At 43.3% G+C, this 27,074-nt stretch overlaps 1 protein-coding gene and 2 long non-coding RNA genes across 4 annotated transcripts in view; 1 reads left to right on the top strand and 2 right to left on the bottom strand.

Annotated features, from left to right (window-relative positions):
• The window catches only part of SH3RF3 (SH3 domain containing ring finger 3), a 218,231-nt gene extending 199,280 nt beyond the window's left edge, over positions 1–18,951 (top strand). For both annotated transcript variants that reach the window (XM_083437722.1, XM_083437721.1), the window contains 2 exons: positions 8,969–9,306; positions 14,685–18,951. In XM_083437722.1, the coding sequence (XP_083293848.1) occupies positions 8,969–9,306; positions 14,685–14,853 (507 nt within the window). In that variant the 3' untranslated portion in view covers positions 14,854–18,951. The remainder of the gene's footprint in view (positions 1–8,968; positions 9,307–14,684) is intronic.
• On the bottom strand, positions 341–25,499 carry LOC310676383. The gene is made up of 3 exons (XR_014510516.1): positions 23,852–25,499; positions 1,708–3,046; positions 341–555 (listed from the first exon to the last, which is right to left on the bottom strand). It is a non-coding gene; the product is annotated as an uncharacterized lncRNA (long non-coding RNA).
• On the bottom strand, positions 18,419–21,499 carry LOC310676430. The gene is made up of 2 exons (XR_014510566.1): positions 20,533–21,499; positions 18,419–20,495 (listed from the first exon to the last, which is right to left on the bottom strand). It is a non-coding gene; the product is annotated as an uncharacterized lncRNA (long non-coding RNA).
• Positions 25,500–27,074: the final 1,575 nt, after the last annotated feature.

A 27,074-nucleotide genomic window follows, 5' to 3' on the forward strand; every position in this document is an offset into this window, starting at 1 on the left:
GCAAACTTCCTATTGAGCTGTCAGTCAGTAAACATTGCTAGGGGTTAAAACAAAAATGAGCACATAGTATGCACAACCTTGAATTGTTTCAAGCTGGATAGCACATTGATTAAAATTCTTCCCTTTTTTGGATCTAGTACTTGTAGGAAGTCACAATATGGATTTTAAATCCAGAAGATTTTAAAATAAGCATAACAAAACAGTATGCAGCTGCACTCACCGGCTCTTCTCATTTCTAATTTGTTCTAACTATAGAAATGCAACGCTGCCAAGTTTTGAATTGCAGTGATAAAGGCTCAAGTAGAACTTACGTACTGCTAAAGTTTGATTTCCTTAGGATGTTGTCTCCAGCACACATGATCCACAGCCTCCCCCACTCCATCTCGGCTCTGAAATGATCATGTAGTCTGTCAGAAGCCTGGCAGGTGTCTGGAAAATCCTCTTTCTTGTATTTGCTCTTTGGTTCCCAAGGATACTTCCAGAGAGTTGTTGACCAACGCTTCTCATGCATGCAAGTTCCTCATTGACTCCAGATTTACAGTTTCTGGGGGAAATCTGATAAGTAAAATAAAACCTGTTAGCAACATCAAGCCATGTTTGATTGCACCCCACTATACAAAAATAAAATAAAATCTGATTATGTTCTTCTGGTTCAGCCTTTGTTGAAAAGACTGCCAAGGCTTCCTGAAAGTACCCCTTTAGAATAAATATGGGGAGGTGAACAGTGTATGAAGCCTTAAACACTCTTAAATCAGGGATAGATAACAATGTGCCCTCTAGATGTCTGGACTACAAATCCCACCTTCCTCAGGCAGCAAGGGCAATGACCAGGTGTTATGGGACTTGTAGTTCTGCAATATATGGACTTGGCTGCCCCTGGTCAAACTTGAGGGAACAAATTGTCCTGTATGAACTTCCCTGATCTGCGTGGGAAGTTGTTCTCTTCATCCCACCTTCCCCTCCAGTTAGGGCACAGAGCCAGGCTTTCTTTTTGGTGTCACTCACACTGAGGAATGCACTTCCTAGGGGTAAAGTTCCTGGTTCCCTCCCTGATGGTTTTCTTCAGGGTATTTGCTACGGGCTGATTTTGCTTGGATTTAAACATGGGGAAACTCAGCCAGCTGGGCGGGATATAAATAATAAAGTTGTTGTTGTTGTTGTTGTTTGTTTGATCTGTTTTTGCACTATGTTTTAGTAATGATTGTTTTAAGTCAGCTTTTAATATTGTATGCTGTTGTGGGTGCAATCTACCGCACTGAATATAACTCATAGATAGATAGATAGATAGATGATAGACAGATAGGGAAAGTCATGTTTGGTGTGTTAAAGAAGTGTGTGGGTTGGCATAAGTCGCCTGCAGAACAGGTTGGACCATCTCCAACATTGGGGGAGTGGGGGGGGGAGTGCCGGTACTGCATACCGCTGATTACTGCCAGACATATTTTCTGGTCTGCACCACGTTGGGTGTACTTTAGCCTATGGTGCAGACAAGGCAGGGCCAAGAACTGGCGAAAGTTGAGGACTGGTTGGGTACGCACTGAAGGTTCATTCAAACTCCTCCGAGGTGCATTTTTATAGGGAACAAGATGAAAACCTTGCCAAAGTGGGACAGAGAGAAGCCCACTAGATAAGAATAAGGAACCACCACCCTCCAGGCCTCTATAACTGATCCTTATGAGTCCGCCCAGGACCACATCCATCACCTACCTTGTTTTGCACCTTGTTTTTGCCAAGCTGGAATCAGTCCTTGAACTCTAATAATGCTTCAACAATCCATATAGTTTGAAACACTTGACCTTAACGCCAATACTCTCATTTGGGTTGTGCATAGAGCTGTCTCTTTTGTTCCATAGTCATGGAGGTATCTGATAATAAATCACTTATCTTCGAGTATCTAGCTAGCATCTTCCCCACCCTTTCCTTATTCTGCATTAGAGCATAAGGACAGAAAGCTGGCACTCAGCTAATGAATATTTCTCAGGCTGGCAATTAACCCAGCCAAATGCATTAACCCCAGCTGTCAAAGCATAGTTTGCTTCAGATTCTATAACAAAGCAGATTTCTCCCCTTTGTTGGTTTCAGCTCTTTTAGAAACGCAATATGGCGTTGTTCAAAAAAGGACTTCTCTTGAACATTTATGTTGTTCAGCAGTGTTTTTAAATACTGGGAATCCACACGCCACTTTGAATCAACTGCCAAGCAACTCTCAGAAAGTAAATGTTCAGAAGTTTCCTCCTAAGTGATCACACTGAAATTTTCCCAGTTTCCACCCAAAGTAGTCCAGCACATTCAAAAAACGAAGCTTAAAAAATGTGAAGCAAAAATATTTGGGGGTTGAGTTTGCTGTTACTTAAGGCCAGTTGGCATGTTACACAATTCCTACGTAGAAAACACTTCTAGGTCGGAAGAAGCATGTGATCTGAATATAGATCATTCTGTGTAACAATTACGTACACACATCTGTTTCACTGCATGTACATTTGGGCCACATTCTGGGTGGACAAGCTTAAATCGGTGTGAGCCAGTCTGGTACAGTGGTTCTAGAGTGTTCGGTTCAAATCCCCATTATCCACAAAGCTCATTGGTTGGGCCAGTCACTGTCTCTTAGCCTAACCCTCACAGGGTCGTTGTGAGGATGTATGCCACTTTAAGCCCCTTGCAGGAAAGATGGGATATCACTGCAACAACAGTAACTAGGGACTAAGCCTATTGATTTCAGTGAACTTAAATTAACCTTACGTTGTGGCCGTTGTACACAGGAGCCAAAAGATGTGCTCTGTTGCTGCTGCTTCCTAGCACATATATCAAAACAGATGTATATATGCAATGATCACATTAGCTTTTTCAAAGGCGGATGCAACTTCATTTTACAACTTAGCCAAACATTCTCCAAAATGTGTTCAAATATCTAATCAAAGAACTGGATACTTACCAGTAGATACATCATCATCATCATCATCATCATCAGTGCAGAAATGTAGTCTAGATTAGTGATGAACATAGATCGCAGACTTGCCTCCTGGGTTAGAGCAAGGAGTGCTGGTCCCTGAAATCATGTACAACATGTTTTAATTATTTTATCAAGCCTGTTGGCCTTGCTTGTAAGACAAACATCATTTTTCTCTTTTTAATTTATTATTACATTTATAGCTCACCTTTCCTCCAGGAGACTCAAGGTGGCCTACATGGTTCCCCACTTTCCATTTTATCCTCATAACAACTCTGCAACTACCACAAAGAAGACCCTGTCCCAAGCCACCACGTAATGAGTCTTCTGCAGATTATAGGGCCTGTGCAGACTGAGAGAGAGGAGCTCCCATCAAGCATTTAGGCCCCAGGCCATTTGCCACACCACTCAGCACCTTGATATCAAAATGAGAGCCCCATAGTACCATCACCATAATAATAATAATAATAATAATAATAATAATAATAATAATTTATTTCTTATACCCCGCCCATCTGATTGGATTGCCTCAGCCACTCTGGGCGGCTTCCAACACAAATACAGCATCAAACATTAAAAGCTTCCCCAAACAAGAGCTGCCCTCATATGTCTACAAAAAATTATATAGCTGTTTAACTCTTTGACATCTGCCGGGAGGGCATTCTGCAGGGCGACCGCCGAAAATGCCTTCTGTCTGGTTCCCTGTAATTTCACTTCCCACAGTGAGGGGACTGCCAGAAGGCCCTTGGAGCTGGAATTCAGTGCCTGGGCTAAACAATGGGATCAGAGACGCTCCTTCAGGTACACAGGGCCAAAGGCTTTAAAGGTCAGCACGTATAATAATAATAATAATAATAATAATAATAATAATAATAATAATAATTTATTATTTATACCCCGCCCATCTGGCCGGGTTTCCCCAGCCACTCTGGGCGGCTTCCAAAAGAATATTAAAATACTGTGATACATCAAACATTAAAAGCTTCCCTAAACAGGGCTGCCTTCAGATGTCTTCTAAAAGTCTGGTAGTTGTTGTTCTCTTTGACATCTGGTGGGAGGGCGTTCCACAGGGAGGGCACCACTACCGAGAAGGCCCTCTGCCTGGTTCCCTGTAACTTGGCTTCTCGCAGTGAGGGAACCGCCAGAAGGCCCTCGGTGCTGGACCTCAGTGTCCGGGTAGAGCGATGGGGGTGGAGACGCTCCTTCAGGTATACTGGACCGAGGCCGTTTAGGGCTTTAAAGGTCAGCACCAACACTTTGAATTGTGCTCGGAAACGTACTGGGAGCCAATGTAGGTCTTTCAAGACCGGTGTTATATGGTCTCGGCGGCTGCTCCCAGTCACCAGTCTGGCCGCTGCATTCTGGATTAGTTGTAGTTTCCGGGTCACCTTCAAAGGTAGCCCCACGTAGAGCGCATTGCAGTAGTCCAAGCGGAATTGTGCTCACTTGGAATTGTGCTCAGAAATATACTGGGAGCCAATGTAGATCTTTTAGGGCCAATGTTCTGTGGTCCTGGCAGCCACTCCCAGTCACCAGTTTAGCAGCTGTGTTCTGGGTTTATTATAGTTTCCAAGTCACATTCAAAGGTAGTCATGTTGTTGTATTCCTGTCAAGAAACGGGGACTGGGCTGGAGAAGGCCTCAGTTTCCCAAATGAATCAGAGCTCTATGAGAAAAGACAAATTTGGAGAGGCAGATCTTGCCTGGTGCTAATCCCTTCTCACCCTCCTTTATTCTCCCTCGCTGAAGAAGACAGCTAGCAGATCTGGCAAGATGCATTAATTCAAAAACTGTAAGTAGAAATTGTGGTAGAGCTCACAGTTCTCTGTTTACTCCTGATTATATTCACACATTGCACTGAAAAGCAATGTGACAAATGGGCTTGAAAAAATGTATATATTCATCTGAGAGCCAGGATTGGCTGAAGCATCCTCTCAAGTGGACAGAGCCCGCTTTTGTTGTGCAACTGTTGTGCAAATATTTCTGTTACGTACTGGTTTGAAAAATGGTGGCAGTAGTGACAAATTGTCTGGCTTTTCAGTGATCTTCCAGCAGTTAGCTTGCTTATAAATCTCTCTGGAGTAACTCAGAAAACCTTGTTTCATTTACTTTTTCAGCAAAGCCAGACATACTTCATGCTCACTATAATATAGTTGAGGGTGATAGTTAAAGGGAATTTTGGTGCTGACTACCCAAGAAGAGTGTAGCCTGAAGCTTTGTGAATTTGTGAGAGTTGGTTATGTGAGGAGCTTGAGGGGGAGAAAATGCTTGCTGCTATTGCATTAGCCAAGCGAGTTTTTAAAAAAATTAAATGAAGACCACCTACAAAAATCTAGATCTCAGGTGTTTCTTTTTTTCTTTAGAATTACACATATCAAGTTTCTGTCACTTAAGGAGACGAAAGAATGTAAAGCTGCGTGGGTTTATCTGTTTTGTTTTTAAAAAAGAAAATCTGCCTCTGGTAAAAGCCAGGAAGTTGAGCTAATGTAAGTGTAAAATTAAAGTATTATCAAGCTGCAAGCTGCATTTCGTCATTGAATATTTCATTAGATTTCCAGAATATTCAGCACATTAGCAAAAAAATTCCTTTCTGTGTGTGTGGGTGTTTAAATCCCAGCGGCTTCTTTTTCTCCATAAAGAAAATGTGAGAACTTGAGAATACTAGTCAATATTCTAATTCCGTGTTCATTTCATACAAGTTAGCTAGAAAACCTTATTTATTGAAGCAGGGTTGTAGCTCACTTGTGATAGCCTTTTCCTGCTTGCTTAAAACACATTCTTTCTTTTCCTGTTTCCTTGACTGCCTTTTAAAGTTTCTCAAGAAATTTCAAGTTAGCCTGGCACACCTCAGAATGTCTTCAGCGTTTAATATATCACACCCAGCCTTTAAAAACGGCAGCAGTGTTTCACACAGACTTCCTAATTAATGTAAAAATTGATTACATGGTTGCGCAAACTCTTTTGAAAACACGTCCTTGTGCCTGCTTGAAAACCGTGCGTGGGATGAAAGCTATCCGTAGGGGTGTGTTCTTAAAAGGCTGGAAGCCTTATCACACTAAATTGATCTGCATCATCTTTCTGTTTAAAAAATCTCTTTCAACATCTTCACAACTCCTGCAATGCCTTTTTTTTTTTACCACAAATGTTCTAATGGCATTTAGAAAGGGGGGGTACGTGGGCCACACCATTTTCTCAAGATGGCGTCGCAAAATCATTTATGAAAGGGGGAAATGCTCCCTTGTTATTCTTCTATAGCATGGTTAGGCAAACTAAGGCAAACTAAGGCCAGATCCGGCCCAATTGCCTTCTAAATCCAGCCCACAGACGGTCCGGGAATCAGCGTGTTTTTACAAGAGTAGAATGTGTCCTTTTATTTAAACTGCATCTCTGGGTTATTTGTGGGGCCTGCCTGGTGTTTTTACATGAGTAGAATGTGTGCTTTTGTTTAAAATGCATCTCTGGGTTATTTATGGGGCATAGGAATTCATTCATTCATTTCCCCCCCCAAAAATATAGTCCGACCCCCCGCAAGGTCTGAGGGACAATGGGCTGGCCCCCTGCTGACCCTTGTTCTGTAGTAAGCATTCATTGAGAACATGCCCTAGAGGTGATCATAATTGAAAGAGTAGGTTCTTTATCCTTGTTCCTAATATAAACCTGGGTCAGTTCCAGGCAACCTGTTTAATGGGCATTCATCCTGACTCGCTTGCGGAGAGATTAGATAGCATCGAACATTTCATGAACATTCATCCTGATTTGTCTGTGTGGTTATTAGAGGGTGCTAAATCAAACCAATGTTTTCCCATGGTTTCTACCAAAAGTCCAATATTTTGGTTCAACGGATTTGTTTCACAAGAGCTCCAAATTATCTGACACTGCACAGCCTGAAGTTGCAAGGTTCTGCATTTATCCCGCCCAAAAATAGTAATCTGGAAGCGCTCCATGGCATGTGGGAGCATATTTGTAAGGATATTTTGACCCCTGGAGAAGTTCAAAATCACCCAGTGGTAAGAGCTTGTGGATATGGTGGGTCCCCTGACTGGTCAAAACATGGTACTTCAAATCCTAGCTGGGAACTGCTGGATCAGCTTGTACACCTACTGCAACATTTCCAGAACACTTCAGCAAAGCCAGGTGCTTTCTTGGCCTCAAGTAATGGTGTTTGTGCTGGGAGAGGGGATATTTTGTCAGCAGCCAGCAGCACGGCATTGCATCATTGCAGATCAGGCTCTAAGGGACCCCATAATTTTGGGGGGGTGGAGCTGAAGTGTCATGCTCAGCAGCAGATGCTATGCTTGCAAAATATCCCAGGTTCAATTACTCATCTCTGGAACTCTAGAGAGCAGCTGCCGGTTAATGCAGACCAGTGTTCATCAACATGCAGTCCCCAGATGCTGTGGGACTACAACTCCCATTATCTACAGCCACCTTAGCCAATTGTCAGGGATGATGGGCGTTTAGTACAACAGTGTCTGTAGTCCCAAGGCTGAAGAACACTGGTGCAGACAACACTAAGCTACATCGTCTCTTATGTTTCTTCCCATCACTTCTCTTCCTCTGTCCCCAGAATTGCCCTTACCTGCCCCACCTCGCTCTCTTTTTCACCTTTCTTTCCCCTTTTGGGGGTCGATTTAAATGGTAATCTGAGTTAGGATGGGAGGAATGGGCATTACCTGTATGTACTAATAAGACACCTTAGTTTTCCTTCACTTATGCCTGTAAAATTTGCTTTAAAACCCGATTAATGAAAGGCTAAAAGCTCAGTTCAATGCATGGATTTAGACATAAAAAAATGGTATTACAAGCATTGTACAAAACAGGAGCTTTCTTCATCAGTATTCTTTTCCCAAACACTGTTGTGCACCGAACCCCAAGGGAGCAATTTACCATTCACCCCAAAAAAAATTCTGGCAGCTGCTTTTGTCGGAGTATTAAGATGCTGCTGTATTTCCCCCTCCTCCCCAGCGAAAGTTCCATTCATTCATTTATCTATTTATATCATTAACCCACTCAGTGCCTAACGACTTTGCACACGCAGCAACATTCCGCTTGCAGAAATATTGATCCTACAGAAAAGCTTTAGTTGCAAAACCGCAAGTGGCAGCTGGTGCCACTGGTTCTAATGATGGCAATTGAAAGAAAGCCCATTCAGAGACTGAATGGCTGCCCTGACCAAAAGGTTTGGGACAGTAGCATCACATGGGATAGGGCAGAGCTGTCCTCATGACCCTGACATCTTACCTAAGGGCTTGGGTACACCTGAAGGACCTCATATGGTTGATTTGAGGATAAAATGGAGGGGAGTGGAAGAAGAATATGCACATCCTGAACTCTTGGAGGAAGGGCGAGAAAACATGAAATAAACATCTATGTAAAATTCAGGCTAGCTGCAGCTTAGAGAATCTGACGAGAGAGCATTATGCCTTACAAGAACATGGCTATGTGCACACCATACATTGAAGAACATGACTTCCTCCAAAGAATCGTGGGAACTGCAGGTCATTCCCCAGAGAGCATCAAGTCTGGCACCTTTAACAAACCGCAGTTCCCAGAACTCTTTGGTGAAAGTCACGTGCTTTAAATGTAAGCCATGTGCGCAGCCCATGTTGATTTCTTGTCCTGATAACACAAAGGTCTCCAACACTGGGATTTAATCAAATCAGCCAAAAGGAAAGAAGCAATTTATTGTCATACTGAGGTCCTCGAGAATTTATTTGCCAGCGTGAAATGACAAAACACTGCTCTGTTTCCTCCAGGAGTAGAATCAAATAACACTGCCTTTTCAAATTCCAGCTGTTTAGAGGCTGACTTTTCCCTTTCGGGATGAGTCAATCATGTTTGTCACAATAGAAGCTCAATATAACTTCCACTGTACCTCACCTTTTATAACACAAAACTTCTCTTAGTAAAGATAAGTTGTAAACAATGCTGACTTCCCAGTGCGTACAAAAGGGCTGGCATTCATCTAAAAAGCTGTAATTGAAACATCTCACTTGTAATCTTCTGTTTGATTCCTATGCAGAAAGAAAAGAAAAGTGGTCTGCTGAAGCTTCTGGCAGGAGCATCCACAAAAAAGAAATCCCGCTCTCCTCCGTCAATGTCCCCAACACATGACCCTCTGGCAGTGATGGAAGGGATGCTGCAGGGGGCTATGGGACCTGAACTATCCTCTCTCTCTAGCCACGGGAGGGCAGGATCATGCCCAATTGAAAGTGAAATGCAAGGAGCAATGGAGATGGAGCCTCTGCACAGAAAGACAGGCTCTTTGGATTTGAATTTCCCTATTCCTTCTCCCATAAGGCAGCTTCCGCCTTCGATGGCAGCCATCCGCCCAGAACCTAAGCCATTGTCTCGAGAAAGGTATGTCATCCAATTAAGCGTGTTTACTTGTATTTTGGGTTAGCTGCCATCCTAGGAAGAGTATTTTGTACAGAAATATTTTCATTTCACTGCAAGGTTCCTATGAACTGGGAAGATCAGCTAACTAGATCATGGAGTTGGCAGAGACCTCAAAGGTGATCTAGCCCAAACCACCTTCCAACACAGGACACCTGCTGCAACAGCATCCCTGAGCTGGCCATCCAGCCTCTGCTTAAAAACCCCTAATGGAATGCTCTCCCCCTTGAGAGCTACCTGGCACCAACTTCATCATTGTTTTTGGGCCAGGCAAATATATATTTTTGTTTTCCAGCACATTTGAGCAGCACCAATAACTGGATTTCTCCCCAACTTTGATTATGTTCTCATATATAAAATAAAAATGGAATAATGTCGTCATACTGCAGTTCACATGGCTGCTGACAGGTGGCGTTTCAAACTGCAGCATGGCAGCAAACTGGGCTGTCAGAGCTGCTAGACTCTTGCAGCAGCATTGGAGGCCAGAGAGGATGGAGATGGAAATGCAGGCAGGCAGTCCCGGCCAGCAAGTTTGTGAGTGGGCATACCAGACAACTGAGCATCCTAAGCAAGCAAGTTGGCAGCCCAGGCAAACTCTAGAGGTTTTGGAACATCTAGGGAGAGAGGGGAATGTTGGTTTTGGTGAGATCAGGAGGAGGGGTGACTTTGGTGAGGGATGGGTTGGGTGCAGGCAGAGTCAGCAAGGGAAGAGAGCAGGGGCACAGCCCCTTGCTTTTAATATGTTTGTATAATTTTATTAGGGACATGGGTGGTGCTGTGGTCTAAACCACAGAGCCTAGGGCTTGCCGATCAGAAGGTCGGCGGTTCGAATCCCCAGGATGGGGTGAGCTCCCGTTGCTCAGTCCCTGCTCCTGCCAACCTAGCAGTTCGAAAGCACAAAGTGCAAGTAGATAAATAGGTACTGCTCCGGCAGGAAGGTAAATGGTGTTTCTGTGCGCTGCTCTGGTTCGCCAGAAGCGGCTTAGTCATGCTGGCCACATGACCCGGAAGCTGTACGCCGGCTCTCTCGTCCAATAAAGCGAGATGAGTGCCGCAACCCCAGAGTCCTCCACGACTGGACCTAATGATCAGGGGTCCTTTTACCTTTACCTATATTTTTATTGCATCATTGTATTTTATACTTGTACACTACATTGGGACATTCTATTACGGGAAGCAATTAATAAATTCAATAACTTCATTAACTCCCTGCCTGCTGTGATTCTAATCAGCCACTCCCAGGGCTGCTATTAGCATTTTTAAAAAGCATGCACATTATTAAGTGCAAAGACTCCGTTTTTAACCCCCAGAGATAATGAGGAAAAAACCCCACCCTATAGCAGACTTCTGAATAACCAAGTATATGTGGGAAATAAGAATTGTTTCCACATTACAAAAAAAAATGGTTCTCTCTGTGTTTCATAATTCACATCAGAATGTCTGGCTAGCAGATTTAGTAGCAAGACTGCTTTATTTGGCTACTGGTAGGACAAGTCAGTAGGAACATTCCCAGACTTGAAAGCATTGAAGCCTGCTCCATGACGCCAACTGTTGTATTTCCACCAAAACCCAGAAAATTTAGCCTTACTATTAATTTGCATTTTTTCTTCCAACCAGGCACGATAAAAATCCTGCTACTTTCTTAGCCCCAAGAATGGAAGTTAAGCAAGGGCAGGATTGTGACGCTGTGGAATGGAAAATGCACAGAGCCAGAAGGCCAGCCTGTGTTCTCATTGTTTGCACAATAAGCTGCAAATGGAGTTATACAGATGGGCCTCTTAAAACATTACAGATAGTGCTAATTGCACTTTGTAGTAGCTGAGAATCCAGATCCTGATTTTCAGGCGTTTTGATTCCCCGAGTCTTAAATCTGAGAATAACCTCTAATTGAAATAAGCTTAATTATACTCAGCAGGCAAGGTTTTCTAATTGATTTATGAATTAACTTCCATATCACTGGTTTATCTGCACCCCTTAACTGATCATATGGTTCTTTTATGCCTATAAATGGGGAATATTAATTACCTTTGCACACTAGGAAGGATGACGCCTAGCCCTGGATCATTTGAGCAGCTACATTAAACACTTGTCTGGAAGTTCATTCCACATCCATTTGTGCTCATTAAGTCACCCAAGTGCTCAGTAGTACAATTTTAAAAATAAAATAAAATACATGTGTGAAGCTGAATTTCACATCTGGCAACACAGTGACTTTTTCATCTCCACACTCAACATGTTTGCTTGTTTGTATTTTACTGTATACATAATTTGTTCAATTCTATAGATGAAGTAAAGCGCATGGGTGGGTTCAGATGAACAGATTCATATTTTATGCAGCACTTGTGGCTTGACAACCACAAATATATAAAACACGGGAGAGTTAGGCAACTCTAATAACACACGCAGGCACAGCTTCATTAAATGTGAACCCCCAAAACTGGAGTCTCCTCCAAACTGATGCTAATTTTTTTTACTTATTTCGTATCCTAAGCCCCGCATTTTGTACTCCTCCATCTGAGTACCCCACCACCACCTAGCCCAGGCATAGGCAACCTCAGCCCTCCAGATGTTTTGGGACTACAACTCCCATCATCCCTAGCTAACAGGACCAGTGGTCAGGGGTGATGGGAACTGTAGTCCCAAAGCAGCTGGAGGGCCAAGTTTGCCTATGCCTGACCTAGCCATTGCAAGAAGCTACCTAACACTCATTGCAAGAAGGAAAACAATTGTTAATTACTGCAGTGCATTTTGGTGGGGCTTCCCAAGCCTTGGGGGTCGATGCTTGTTGTCATTCCTACCTATTAATGGGCTAAATTTTAATTGCAATAAAAGGTAGAGGAATTAATCACACTGATTAATTGTTTGCAGCCTGGAGTGGAATTCAGAGCCGACTGTGCATTTTGTAAGGTATTGTGTATGAAACTAATCAGATAATGAAGCCAGGTGGGGGGGGGGGGGAATGGCTCGTATTTTCTTTCACTGTAGCACATTCTAGCCTGCATTTATTCCAATTCTCTTTTCTTAACACCTGCTTCCTTCCAGTGCTGTTTGCCTAAACATATAACCGCTGTAATCAGCACAACTGAGATAATCCAGTTTCATCACTGTGAGAGCTATCAGGAAATGCCTAGGAAATGTTATGTACTTAATATTCCTGGTCCGGCTGATCAATGGAGCAGGAGACCCAAGACCCATCATTTGTGTTATATTTTTTAAAAAAATTCAAATATGTGAAAATGTTTTGGCAGATAGCAAATCCCTATGTACACATAAGGTAAAGGTAAAGGGACCCCTGACCATTAGGTCCAGTCGTGGCCGACTCTGGGGTTGCGGCGCTCATCTCACTTTATTGGCTGAGGGAGCCAGCATACAGCTTCCAGGTCATGTGGCCAGCATGACTAAGCCGATTCTGGCGAACCAGAGCAGCGCACAGAAACGCCGTTTACCTTCCCGCCGGAGCAGTACCTATTTATCTACTTGCATTTTTGACGTGCTTCCCAACTGCTAGGTTGGCAGGAGCAGGGACCGAGCAATGGGAGCTCACCTCGTTGCGGGGATTCAAACCGCCGACCTTCTGATCGGCAAGTCCTAGGCTCTGTGGTTTAACCCACAGCGCCACCCGTGTCCCACCTATGTACACATAGTATCCCTTTAGATACTATGTAGCCCTTTAGAATTTTGCCATTTGTAAATTTGGGTGGGGGAGACACCATTTTATTGTGTTATGAGCTCTGGTTTCCACATCTGCTTTGAATTGCAATTGGACAGTTTGAGCAGATGCGGAATGCTTCTGCCACTACGATGCACCTAAATTTGAACAGTTTGAAGTAAAATAAAATGTTGCATTTCCATTCACCAGGAAGATGGGGTCCAATGAACGCCCCCCCTATTTTGCGTATTCCATTATGCACATCCATACACAGTTGCAAGATTTGAAACCTGGGATCATTTTAGCTAAAATTACTCTAATTGAATAATGTAATTAGTCAGCACTGAAGCAGCATGTCTAAAATAATGTGAACATTCTTTTGCATAATGGCTGAGATTGGCAGTGCTTCGCAAAGTGTAGCAGAACTGCCCATGGCAGTATGATAGACTTTCTCCATAGCTAGCCAGTAGTCCACATTTCAAACCCTATTACTTGAATTGGCACACCCGGAGGAAGTGACAACCTGATTTACTGGTGAGGGGGAAAGATGACCAGCTTATTTTGGATCGCTCATGAGCAAGGATGTTGGAGAATTCTGTCAAAAATGGAAACGAGAGCAGCAATTGCCAATGTTTGCTTATACCTCCCGTGTCCAGAACAGAAATCAATCCAGTGAATACAACTGGTATTCACTGTTGTTATCCACAAATTATATGTAAGTGTGTGTGTGTGTGTGTTCCCCATTTGCATAGTTTCCTTCACAATGAAATGAATGGGGTGGAATAATTTAATGACAATGTAATTTGCGTCATTAATTGCACAAATTACATAATTTCACCACAGCAGACAGCATGACAAATAACATTTTTGGCAGAAAGTGAGCTGCAGCGGAACAGAAATAGGGCTGCTTGCAACAAATACAAGACAACTGCCTCCTTACATCCTGACTCATGAGCGCTATATTCTACACAGTTGTGCAATCATGTCAAAATACACAGCTTTTCTCCAGGCATTTCAGATACAATATGATGCTCAACAGTGTTATGGTGCCCTCTCCTATGCTTAACCGATGATGTTACACTGTTAGGGAAGTGTTATGCATCTTACCCATGATCAGATCCTGGCAGCCACTCCGCTAAAGGTACAGCGAAATGCAAGTATAATAAACAAAAGAACCCAGTGACTTTTTAAATATATCCTCTTAGCTGAAAAGCAAGGTACAGAGATACTCTCTCAATAAATCAGCTTGTGTATTTGCCTGGCAGCTACAGATGACCAGGAATTCTATGCAAGCCTGTGAGCAAGAAACCAAGCAGGCTGCTGGAGCGAAGATGGTCTCTGAGCTGCATCCAGATAGCTATGTTATGGGGCAATAATAAACGTAAATGCTAAATAAGTAAAATGCAGCAGGCTGCTGAAGGAGGGACGTGCCTCCCTGTCCCTTTTCTGCTACCACCCCAGAGGCTGGTGAAGCATTCTGCAGCCTAGTACCTTTTGATGGCTTATTGATAAAACTGACATAAATATATGCATTGTGTAAGAGTTTCTGGCGTGGGAACTTTCCACATCATCATTCCCAACCAGCCTGTGCGGTTGCTGGTTCCAGGTGTAGATCTCTGACCCTTCCAGGGAGTAGAAGTAGAGCATATGAACCACCACCTGCAATAAGGTCTACCCTTCTGTCTCTTTAAAGGTATCGTGTTGTGGTCCCCTATCCCCCACAAAGCGAAGCCGAGATCGAACTGAAAGAAGGCGACATCGTGTTTGTCCACAAGAAAAGGGAGGACGGCTGGTACAAAGGGACTTTGCAGAGAAACGGCAGGTCAGGCCTCTTTCCCGGGAGCTTTGTGGAGAGCTTCTGAGGGCTTGAGCTCCACGCTTTTTGGACTCGAAGGACCTTTCGCAGGAAATTCCATAGCACAAAAAAAAGAAACAGCAAAGGGAAACTTTCCTAATATCCACTGCCATAACAAGAACTGTAATTATTATTTCCAAAGACTCCGCAGGCTCTTTGATATTCAGCCCAGGAGATGAGGTCTCTTGCTGTGCTTTCAAACCCACGTACGGTACATACAAGCAGTATTGCTGTAGTCGTGCCTTCCACTCGGAGTCGAAGACTGAGAGGACACACATTCGGGTTGTATCTTAAGCTAAAATCCAGCCGCCACACTTTGTGTAAATGATAAAGTATGTTTTAAAAAAAGGGGGGGGGGTTAAGAAACTTGTTATATTGCTGTAATTTATTTGTCTGAGCTGCAGTGTTCTTATTACTGGCCTATGCAAGAGGGACTTGAGTTTCAAGAGGAGTGCAAGGGGGACTCTTGAACTTGTCTGTTTTCCCAGGTGGGGGTAAAGGAAGCTCATGGACGGAACGGAACCCGCTGAAATCTGCACACTGTTCGGCTAGACAGAATTTGGGAGTCCAAAACATTGCCAGCATTCCTTTCTAATAGATACCTCAAAATATTCTGCTTAAGAATACTAGTCAGGGCCTTTTCATACACCATGCACCCCCAGAAAAATATTGAGAGTAGCGTTCCCAGTGTCAGGCGAGTCAACACTGGAAAAGTGCATTTTCCCACGACTTCCCAACCCATTCTGAAAGCCAAATCCTATGTGTGACAATGGACCGCATGGCCAAGTCACGTCGAGCAGTGTGGACACCACATTGAGACTTTTTCTCTTGTCACTGCATCTCCTGTAGTTAGCTTAATAGCGCATCAAAGATTTCATACGAAGAGCCAACAATCTGATATGCTGGACTGACTATCATCAACTACATGACGTTTTGGTTAGCCGTTACTTTTTCTTTCCTTTGCAGCATTTTAATTTTGATTGTTGCTTTAATGTATTTCAGATAAGAGAGCTTTTATGCAATATACTTTTCTAATGCAAGAAATGTTATACATTGCAAACTCCATATAGATAAGGAAAGTCCTACTTCACATACATACGGCGCTACTTTTCAGTTAAGAAATACTTGATTTGGCATATCAAATTAAAAAATTGTTCTCAAGTATGCAAAAGATCTTACAGTTGCCATACTTGCTACTGACATTGAAGCACCTGGGGCCAGGATACAGATAGGACCACAAGCAGAAGAAATCCTTGTGAAACTCTCTGCATCAGGAGTTCCCAAACTGGTCTATATACTACCAGTGGTCCATGAGTTTCATTCAGTTGGTCGAGCACGTGTCTATGGATGAAGATGGAAGATCCCATATCCATTGCATTAGACATATTTAATTGTATTTTATTGCTTTTATGTCTTATACTCTATGGAACTCAAATTGTAATACAAAATAAAAGAAGCAATAACGATGCAATTAAAAAAATCATACAGCATCTAGTACAACGCACTGCAATTGCTACAACTGACAGAGTGGCCCTCAGCAATTTCAAGTTGTCCATGGGGGGACATTTGGGAACCCCTGCTCTATGTGCAAGGCTTTGCACAAGCTACGCATACAAGTAGCTTCGTGAAACAGGCTTCCACATGGGGAAAGTGTTCTCTGAATGCACCTCGCGCGAGCTGGTTTCACAAGGAATATTACCTTGATCTGCTTGTGGAAAGCAAATCTCTGGATTCTGGTCAGCAACTGCTATAGAGTGTGACAAAAAAGAAGACGTAAGAGATGGCAAATAGGCAAAGCGATTGAATTCGATCCAAAGACGCATGGGTGGAAGGAAAACAGCTTGCTAGTGGCATTCAGCAAACCCTTACGAAAGAGATCACACAGTGCTATAATAGGCCTGCTCCACAGCAGTACTCGTGCTTTCAACTGCAGGAGAACATCTGTGGATTTATGCAAGGCTATTGCATGAGCTGTAAAACAGCTGTGCTGTGAGAGGAAGCCCCACTCCACACCCAGAAGGGCACCTTTGGATTCAACCCATTATTCACTGACTGAATGAAATTCCATTGGTTAGCTCAGATACCTACACATTCATTTATCATCTGTTGTATTAGAAGATACTCCTATGTGTATTTTTGTATCCTTTATTGTCGCTAATGTCAGGCTCCTAAAGATCAAAACCTTTCTATTGCTTGCTCCGTGCAACCAGAGGGGAGTCGGAATCTTAAGAATCACTAAATATACAGTGGCCTGTTCCTTACACACAAATATATTGTGTCGGAAGCCTCTTCAAAGCATAGTACGCTGTCTAGACAGCGATAATTACTGGAGATTTGGGAGCTTTTCCAGGAGGATTCATTTTAATTGACTTCTACATGGCAATAAAAAGAACACTGCAGGTTCCCGCAAGCACAGAACGCTGGAATTCTTATTTCTCTCTGTCTCTGAACATCAGAGAGAAGATGGCTGTAATTACCACTATCAAAATGTGATTTGTTTCTGTAGAAATGTATAGTTCTGAACAGTGTTTGGTTTTCTAATCTGGGTCAAGCTACATAATAATAAAATATTCAGGCAATAGAAGCTTCCGGCAACCAAGAACTTAAAGGTGCAATAAATAGGAAGCAAGAAAATAAACCTGTCATAAATCAGCTGGTGACATCTGTTAAAAAAATTTGTCAAAGAGACAGAAGGATATTTTTAGCAGTGTCTTTCGCTCAGTTTAATTCAGGCAGTGTATACTGGAACCACCACCCAAAATCTTCCCATTGTTGTAATGTATTGCTTTGTCCTGCATAAACTACGCTCTTCTCATTCTAAGATATGGGCAGAAATCAAGAAACATAGCCCGTTACTCCTTCAAAACGTAGGGTAATGTTTTTTTACTCTCTTAATTTTAACATGCCAGACTAACAGCCCAATCCTAAAACTTGCTGAAACAATCATCAGGTACTTGGATAGATGAGACCCATTTCTGATGACACTAGCTCTGAGGGCAGATACTCATGCACAAATAATTATGGGGTGCTAGCTATATTCTAGGAAGCCATATTCAGTGATGGAAATATTCAGATAATCTCTCTCTCATATATAGAAAAGCTGGTACAACAATACAAACAACATGTATTTCATTCGCCAGGGAGTCTGTGGCATACAAAGATTAAAAAGAGGATATGCGGAAGTAGTACAAGTGAGTTCAAAAACATTTCAGCTGTTACTCAGGTTACTTTCCATCTTCTGTGGGATCCTTTAGGTAGAACATCTAGCTTTAGCTAGAGTTACCCTAGAGCAGACCTGCCTAAACCTATTTGGCTCAAAGATTGTAATCGCCCTCAGCCAGCCCTGTGGCACCCAGTGGTGTGGCCACCCCACACTCTCACACAGGCACACTGCCTCCTCCCACAGCAGATCAGCTGACAAGGGAGGTATTCTGCTCATCAAATCATCCTTCTGATGACTGGACAGGGAGCCAATTTGCGTCCCTGTCAGATTCGCTGGGCCACATGCCTTACTAAATCTCTCCAACCCCTCCCAGGGCTGTGTCGACTTTTATGGTTGTTTCTTTTGCCACTGCTACCAAACTTGGAGGGGCTTGAGGATAGGCCAGGTGAGGCCCCAGACCGGGCATTAGCCACCCCAGTTTTACAGGAGGCTAAGGCTCACCTGTGCCTTCCCCAAAGGGGAGTTTACCTGAAGATATTAGCATGCCCTTATTTCCAGCTATCACTTGTCTCTCAAGCCCGTTTCGATTATTACACCAACACACACACGTATCGCTATCTGCACTTCCTGTCTTCTCCTGATTTAGGCACTGGTCTGGCCAGAGTCCGCCTTCTCATGAATTGTCCTGAAGCGCACACTTTGGCCAGCTCATTCTAGGCACAGAGTGATGTTCCCTCCTTCCCATCTACCTCTTCTCATCATTTAAAAACAAATGACACAATCAAGGCAAAGCTTAACACTTTTAAATTCTGTTTTCCTTAGAAGATGTTTGGGTACGTGCTTAAGTTCCACCTTAAACTTCAAAATACTTGGGGGGGGGGGGCAAACTGCCTATTGCACACTAAAACATGTAAAGAGTGCCATGATGCCATTTGTGTATTTTTTGAAAAAATGAAAGAAAGCAAAACTAGCTGTTTCAGGAGGGGCAGTTAGAGGGAGGAAATAGGTGGGGCGTGCAACTTAACCCTTCCCCTGCCTGATGTTTTGTTCCCAATGGCTCCCTGCCCAATACAGGATTCCAACCATGTTTTAGCATGCATCTTTGACACATTCAGGGAAGAGCTGTTTGGGAATGTGATTTGGAGAGGGAATATAGTGGGCGGCATAAGGATGGGATGGGTGCTCCCTTCTCTGCCACTTCATTGCTTGAAATCCCCACATCTCAGAAGTGGCTTTGCTGGTTTTTTAAAAAAATGAAATACAGTACTTTTACATGTGTTAGCGTGTGATGTATCTCTTACCCTTAAATATATCTGTAGCATGCCCTGGTCAATTGTGACTTTTGACTTCAAGTGTGAGAATAGCTGTGGCTGGCAATGTAAAGTGTCATTTTTCCCCGGGGGAGGTAAAAGGGTGGTGGAAATTCAGAATTCCTCCAGCTGGGAACCTGAGATGACGGAGTGTTTTCTTCACCAGCATCTGTATTCAGAACTGAGAAAAGATGGAAGGGAATGGGCAGAGGAAGATGGTTTCTATCCTGATTTGCTTTGGAATTATTGCAACCAATTGTTTGGACCAAATCCATGTTGGTGCTTCTGTAGTTTGAGCAAGGAAACATTCCTCTCACAAGGAAAAAGGGATTAAAGACAGTGCATTCTCCCACTTCCTATGATACATGGGTTTTTTTATATATATAAAAAATCTCTCGTTCAGGACAGTGCACATAATTATATGCTTAATACTGAAGGCTCTCTACAGTGGACCAAAAATGGTGGTTGTTTGCCATAGTTGTGACAGCCTCTCTTACATAAGAGTTTTGCACGAGTAAGTCAGATGTGAGCACTGTGTACTTCAGCTATAGATGGGAGGCCAGGTTTCAAATAACCACACAACTAGTTCCACGTATCTAAGGCGGCTTCAGAGATGTTTCCTGAACAAATCCCCCTGCCCAGTGCTGTATGGTAAACCACTTTTGAAACCGAGGAGAGCATCAAAGGCAATCTATTGGGGTAGGGTTGCTGTTCAAAGAAAAAAGGCGCAAATCTTCCTAGGCACACAGATGTCCATGCATGCATCTAAAGTTGCTTGTTCTTTGATAAACAAGGCCACCCCTTATCTAGAATTGGTTTCTTTGCTGTGCTCAGAATATAGATCTTAGCTCTTGCATAGTGTATTCAGCCAGCCATTCACGCAACAGCAGCACCAAGGAATCATGACCCTTTGGCAGGGATATTATAGCCACTGTTGTTTTGCCAAAAAGATTTTGCATATCTCTGTATGAAGGTGTTAATCCATAATCCACAAACTCCACTAGGACAAAACGCAACAATTTGCAAACACATCTTTTCTGAATTCAGTATTTTTAAAGGTTGTGCCACCCACTGGCGGAGGAAGAGGGGGCGGGGAGAGCGCACCACCCCCGGCAGCACAATCCTAGTGGGGTGCCATTGCAGCTGCCCCCCTGACTGTGCTGGGCGCTACGCCCCCTCAGGCAGCGCACCATGCCCCCAGGAAGTGTGCCACCCCCTGGGGTGCACACCAGCCATGCCCCTGCCTGCTCTCCGCCCCCCGGTGCTGGAGCATGAAGCTCCGCCACTGGTGCCTCCACATTCACTCCAATCCCAGCATTTGATGCTTAAAAACCCATCGCTCGCATTTCCTCTGAGGATTAAGTGTTTCTTTGACCGTTTGAAGCTCCAGCAACATTTGAACAACGGATCTTAGTTCTCATCTATCATGGTAGCTTGGAGGAGTCTCCTGTAGCAGTGGATCAGTTTCACGTATGTAGCACAAACACAGAATGCAAAAGACAAGGCAGGGATTCTGGATAGTGACCTCTGTGTGGAAAGTGTTAGCTCTTCCGGTGGTCCATGTTGATAAACGGCATTCAAAGGACAGGAAGCATGGGGAGGGAGGGGGGAGTGTGTGCACACGCATGTATGCGTTTCCTAAGACGGAAAATGAGCAGAATTGTCCTGGCAGCCTTGTTTTGTAAAATGCTAGGTTTGTTGTACTGGAGAAGGTTTCTGCTAACTGAACAAACCCTTTGTACTTTGCACAGTTCAGGAAAAAAATGGTTTTTGTTACACATGGATGTTAACATACAATTTTGAAAAAACATCAATGGTTATTATGAGTACAAATGAACTGCAATTACTGTGTTTCTCATCCTTTAAATAAAATAACCATTAATGTAACCCAAATGAATACGTGTGGTTCTTTTTTTAATTGAATGGAGAGCAATAGAGATTGAAAAAATAAGAGTCAAAGGCCGAATGGGTCGGCCTGTTGTGCATGAAACACCAAATCATTCTATGGTGATACAGGGCCAGGATTTTTGCTCACATGCTCCTCGGTTGCATTCCTGATTTGTGACAAACCATTGTTTGCCCTTACATTGGAACCAGCAAATTATGGTTTGCATAATCAAACCAAGGTTGTAAATCCGAATCAAACCCTGGTTTGATCTTTGTTTTCCGGGCAAACCCAAGCCATAGTTTCAGGACCAGCTCTACCATTAGGCAGAATGAAGCCACCACCTCAGGTGATAGATACTAATGAGTGAGGAGTAGACAAGCCAAGTGTGCTGCCTGGTCTGTCTTGCGCCTCTTAAGCTAGCCTGCTGTCCTCAGATGACATGCTGCCCTGTTACCAGTGTTGAAGTAAGATTCAACTACCAGTCAGGACAGACTTTGAAGATGTAATTGGGGGAGGCATGATCTTGTCCTTTACCTCAGGCAGCAAAATGTTTTGGTCCAACCTGCAGAGTTTTCCAGTTTGGATGTACTGGCAAAATCATGCTTTGCTGCAAACCAGCAAGTCACAAATTAAGAGGCAGGAGGAGAGAGAGGAAGCAAAAGTATATGAGCCCAGTGCTCAGCTATGTAGCACCAAATCATGGCTTAGTGCTATATGTGAACTTGATCCAGTTATTCCAAATGTAAGCCGCAAAAAAAATCCACACCCAAATTTTCTTGCAAAGGGTTGCATTGTGTAATACTTTGGCCTCATTGCTCTTGAAGTTTACTTGTTCAAATCATGGCATTGACCTCTTAATCTACACAAATGCAACCATCACCTGCTATCTCGTCCTTGGAACTGGAGATGCCTAGGGACTGAACCTAGAACCTTCTGCATGCAAATCATGAGGCTCTACTGCCAAGCTCTCTTTCCTCCCCAATTTCTTTCGATTTATTTGAATGCTGCACATAAGGCATATTTATGAATGCCTACCTTTTAAATTCTATTCATTTTTCTACGCATCTGGCCTGAGCCCCGTCAGTATCAGCCTGTTAAAATTGTTCCCGAGGATTAGACTGACATCCTGGGGCCACCACCATCAATGCTCCATTTAGCAACCATAGGATAGCTCAGGAAGGTGTTTACACCGGGGAAATTCTCCTTGGTGCGATTTGCGGGAGCAGCCTCTGTGAAGGGATACTGTCAACTTCATAGGATTCACTGCAAGACACCAGCAATTTCACATGTCTGGACCTAAGGGGTCTATTCAAGGAAATGTCTTGGGAATGTTATGCATTGGAGAGAGAAACTAGGTCACACAGCAGTATGAAAAGTAAGAAGCTCTATGGTGTAGAGACTACACACAGAGACTGCAACAAGAAAACTGAAGCTGGATGCAGTTAGTTTGCAGAGCTTTGCTTCCAGGGATTGGAGAGCCTTGAAGTCTTCTTTTTATTTTTTCTTGGAACATTCCAATTTGTTTTCAAAAAGAATGCTATGCCTATTTCTAAACTTTCCTGGAAAAAAGATCCAGCATTTGTGGTTTTTTCACAGTTCCATGAGTCCTTCCTGACCTCAGCGGCTCTTTACAACATAGCAAAACTGGCAGAGGTAATGCTGCGTTACTCCATGCCAAGTCAAATATATGATCTGTACACTAGCAAGAAAGCCAGTGCATGATAACAGTTTGAGGGGAAACCCCCATTCCTCGCATTTCAGACATCCATCTAGATCCTTAAATTATTTTCAGAATATTTACAGATCGATTTGCAGCTCCTGCTTGGGGGGAAAATAAACCATCGAAAGTGTGAGGATGGTGATTTGAACACATACACCAGTGCATTCCATGGTGTGTTTTCAAGACCTGCCTTATTCCCGTGAATGCAATATGTTTTAATTGTGTGGGGGTTGGTTTGTTTTTTAGTTCTGAATGTTAAATTGTAGTATCCCACCCTGAGGCCAGCTGGTGAAGGGCAGGCTATTAAATTAATAAATAATTCCCAGGGCAGAAAAAGTGTGTTCATTACACTTTGCGTATCGGTCTGAATATAAGCGTCACCATTTCCCCCCCCCCCCCAAATTCCGACCGTGAAAATTTAAAAGTGTGGCTTAAATTCACGACCTTACAAAAATTGGCTTTTACGGTATCGCTGCTGAAACAGACATACAGTGGTACCTTGGGTTAAGCACTTAATTTGTTCCGAAGGTCTGTACTTAACCTGAAACTGTTCTTAACCTGAAGCACCATTTTAGCTAATGGGAGCCTCCTGCTGCTGCCGCGCCACTGGAGCAAGATGTCTGTTCTCATCCTGAAGCAAAGTTCTTAAGCCAAGGTACTATTTCTGGGTTAGCAGAGTCTGTAACCTGAAGCGTATGTAACCCGAGGTACCACTGTACAGTAAAACGGAACAGGTGTGAGTGCCTGTGGAATTTTAAGGGAGCGGCTTATATTCGGGTGCAGCTTATATTCGGGCCAATACGTTATAAGGTCTTGTCACCTTTGCCTCCTGCTCACTGTGTACCCAATCTTGAGTCTGAGCTTCTTCCAGCTCCTTTCCCCTCGCCTTAGGACCTTCACTCTCACCCTTTGACCTAGACTAACCTCTCTCAGCCTGTCTGTGTTTGCCTACCCAGTTCTCCTGCAGACTGACATCCTGCTCAGCTTCCTTTCCTGTGCATCATCAACCAGTGTCTCCTCTAGATACTCCTTTCATTCAGAGGAGCCTCGTCTTTGTGACGGCCATTCCCGGGGCCAACGGTGATAAGAGCGACCCTTTATCGACTCCCGGGCTCCATAAAAACTGCAGAAGGAAAGCTGGTTTTTATAAGATTCTTTTTCTTTTTCTTTTATTTCCTCCGATAATTGTCTGGGATCTACGTTAATGGAAATGTAAATCGACTGCCACTGTGCTAAATGACAATCAGGTTTTGTTTGACAGAGCTGAAAAGTATCTTATTGAGAACGTTGGCACCAAACAATCTAAATGCAAATTTAGGTGGGGTTGGGAGGAGGGTATTTTAACTTTTGATGAGGTTATTTGATAATGTGGGAAGGTGGAATTGGCTTCCAGTTCATAAAAATCATCAATGTGCATAGCAGTTCAATGACAGAGGTCGGCCTTTCTGTATTATTTTAAATGAACTGGACTAAATTATTCTGCTTTCATTTTCTATTACACATCATTTAAGAAGCAAAACAAGCGTTGAGGAATTTTACCCATATTCCAGCAATATGCAAACCTGAAAGGTAATCCCGAGAAATTACAATGTACCCACCTCTTTAATCCTGTTATTTCTAAATCCTGGTCTGTCATATCTGCTTTCTGTACACAAGGAGCACAGAGAAATCCTGTGCTTATGACATACTCGGCTTCTCAGATTAGCAGGTGCGTATTTTCACAGACACGGTCAAATCAATTTGCAGAAACACATTTTGACTTGCCTCTTCCTATAGCGATAACAGGGTCACTTGCAGCTACCAGCTTAGTATCAGTCCTAAGGTAGGATCTCACCCCATCACACATAGAATAATAACAGAGTTATTTTCTACACTCCCCCCTCCCCAGTTAACTTCGTCTTTAAGGTTTCATAGGACTCTCTGTTGCTTTTGCTGAAAAAGAGTAACAGGGCTACCCTTCTGTTACTACATTAACTATGGAGGGGGAAGTAATTCATTCGTAAACATTTGTTGACGGCATAGATACACACACCCATTGTGAGCTATGATACATGTAAAAGAAAAAAGTATATTTCCACATCACCGGACAACAAAACGGAATAGAGACGTGTGGCAGAAGGGAAAATACCTGATGAGAACGAATGTCAGGATGGATTTAGACACATGTGTGCATCCCTAGTATACAAGCAAATTAAGTTTGCCAAGCTTTCTTCTAATGCAAATGGCAGATACAGTGGAGTCTTCTTCATCAGGACCACAGCAAGAAGGCTCTGTTTATATTCCTAATCCCTACCTGCTGTGATCCCAAACTCTAGCATCGCCCCTCCTCCACTGCTGTATCTTTTTAAAAAAGCACCAAAATACTGGAATTTGGCCCTAAGTAAAGCATGTCATGTACACTCACACTACAAAGAGCTCATAAGCCACCTATTCTCAGCAGCCAAGAGCACCCTAGCTAGATGCTGGAGGGATCTGTCAGCAGTGAACATGGACCACTAGTACCAAACTGTATGGGAAACAGCCTTACTAGACATAGCTGTCAACATTCAGATCTGAAAATAAGGGATCAGCAGCCTCAATAATATGGGACCAGCAGCCTCACCTGTTCCACGGACAGTCTATGGGATATCTAACAATCCGGGATAGCAGCAGGAAGCAGTGGGAAACGGCACTGGAATAAGGGAATTTCCCGCAGAAAAAGGGAAGGTTGACAGCTATGCTTACTAGAAAAGCTAACCAACAAACTGAAACTGGCACAGGAACAAATAAAAGAGGACGCCTTCACCCTGTTGTGGCTCCCCTTTATTACACACACAGCCCAACAAGACAACAACAGGAACCCACCAACAGCATACAAATCAATATGGCTAACATGACCCAACAACCTCTCCCCGCTCTCTCACATGCAAACAAAACTCACTGCAGTCAACTGAAGGCAACCAGCCAGGCCCCTGGGCCCCCCCATCTCTCTCACCGCCAATTAACACTAATAAATGAATAGAAAGAGAAACTACCCACATGACACCGATGCAAAAACCTCGCACATACACTTTGTAAGAGAATGAAAGTTTAATACCCGTCCACCTCTCTTTCCCCCTAACCTTATGCTGGCAACATTAATGTCTCACATTGAATATAACTGATCTGTAGAAAGGACTTTATAATCTGAAAACAGAGGTGATGTATGTACTTTTGTAACCCACGAAAATCTCGAATAAAAACAATTTGTAAAAAGTAAAGCATGCCACCAGAAGCCTAGGATGAGGCTTTAGATAAAAGCCTTAGATAGTCTTTAGATAAAATGCACCAAGTCTTTAGATAAAATGCACAATGCTTTCTGTCTATCCCTCTTTTCTTTCAGAGTCTTTTAGCCATTGGTCATCTGTGTGTTTCCTTTATGTTTGGTTTGTCCTACCTATAATCCTTCAGTGGCCTCTACTGCTGTTTGAGCATTTCCTATTCGCACATCCTTCATGATCCCAAGGCAAGTGGTTGTTCCTTAAGGGCTCATCAAGACTTACTCTTTCCCCCAGGAAAAACCTGCTCTTCACCACTGAATCGGAGCAAACGCCAATCGGATTTTATCCAGACTGATGCTTGCTCCAATTTAGCGCCGAAGGGCAAAACTACCCAGACCCAGACCCAGTGGAAAACTGCTTGGACCCATGCTTTCTATGCATGAGACAAGCACAAGTCTGAATGAGCCCAAAATCAGGAGATTTTTTAAAAGCTGAATTAGCAAGGAGACAGCTCTGCACCTCTATGTAAACCTGTAACCAAAATTTTGCTGCGGTGCAAAAGAGAGGGTGTTCCTCCCTCTGGAAGTTAAGGAGAGGTGCATGTCATGAGTTGCTTCGCCTCATTACTGAACCATGAACCCAGACAGACAACGCAATTTGAAATCCCTGTCAGCACAGACTCTTGTTTTGCCCTGAGCGAACCCATAAGAAATCTCCAAGGAAACAATTTCATCCTTCCTCTCACCCCAGTCACCTTTACAGCGTGGTGCAGAGATTGTAAATAACAAACACGGACATTTCTAAAAATTATAGTGGTTACAAACTGTCCCTACTTTTTTGGGGGGGGGGGGTACAGCAGAAACAAGTAAGTGAATGCTCAAGGTGTCATGAAATGGTAGGCAGGCAGA

The sequence above is a fragment of the Podarcis tiliguerta genome (genome assembly GCF_965153285.1).
Source record: "Podarcis tiliguerta genome assembly, chromosome: 4".
NCBI classification, from domain to species: domain Eukaryota; kingdom Metazoa; phylum Chordata; class Lepidosauria; order Squamata; family Lacertidae; genus Podarcis; species Podarcis tiliguerta.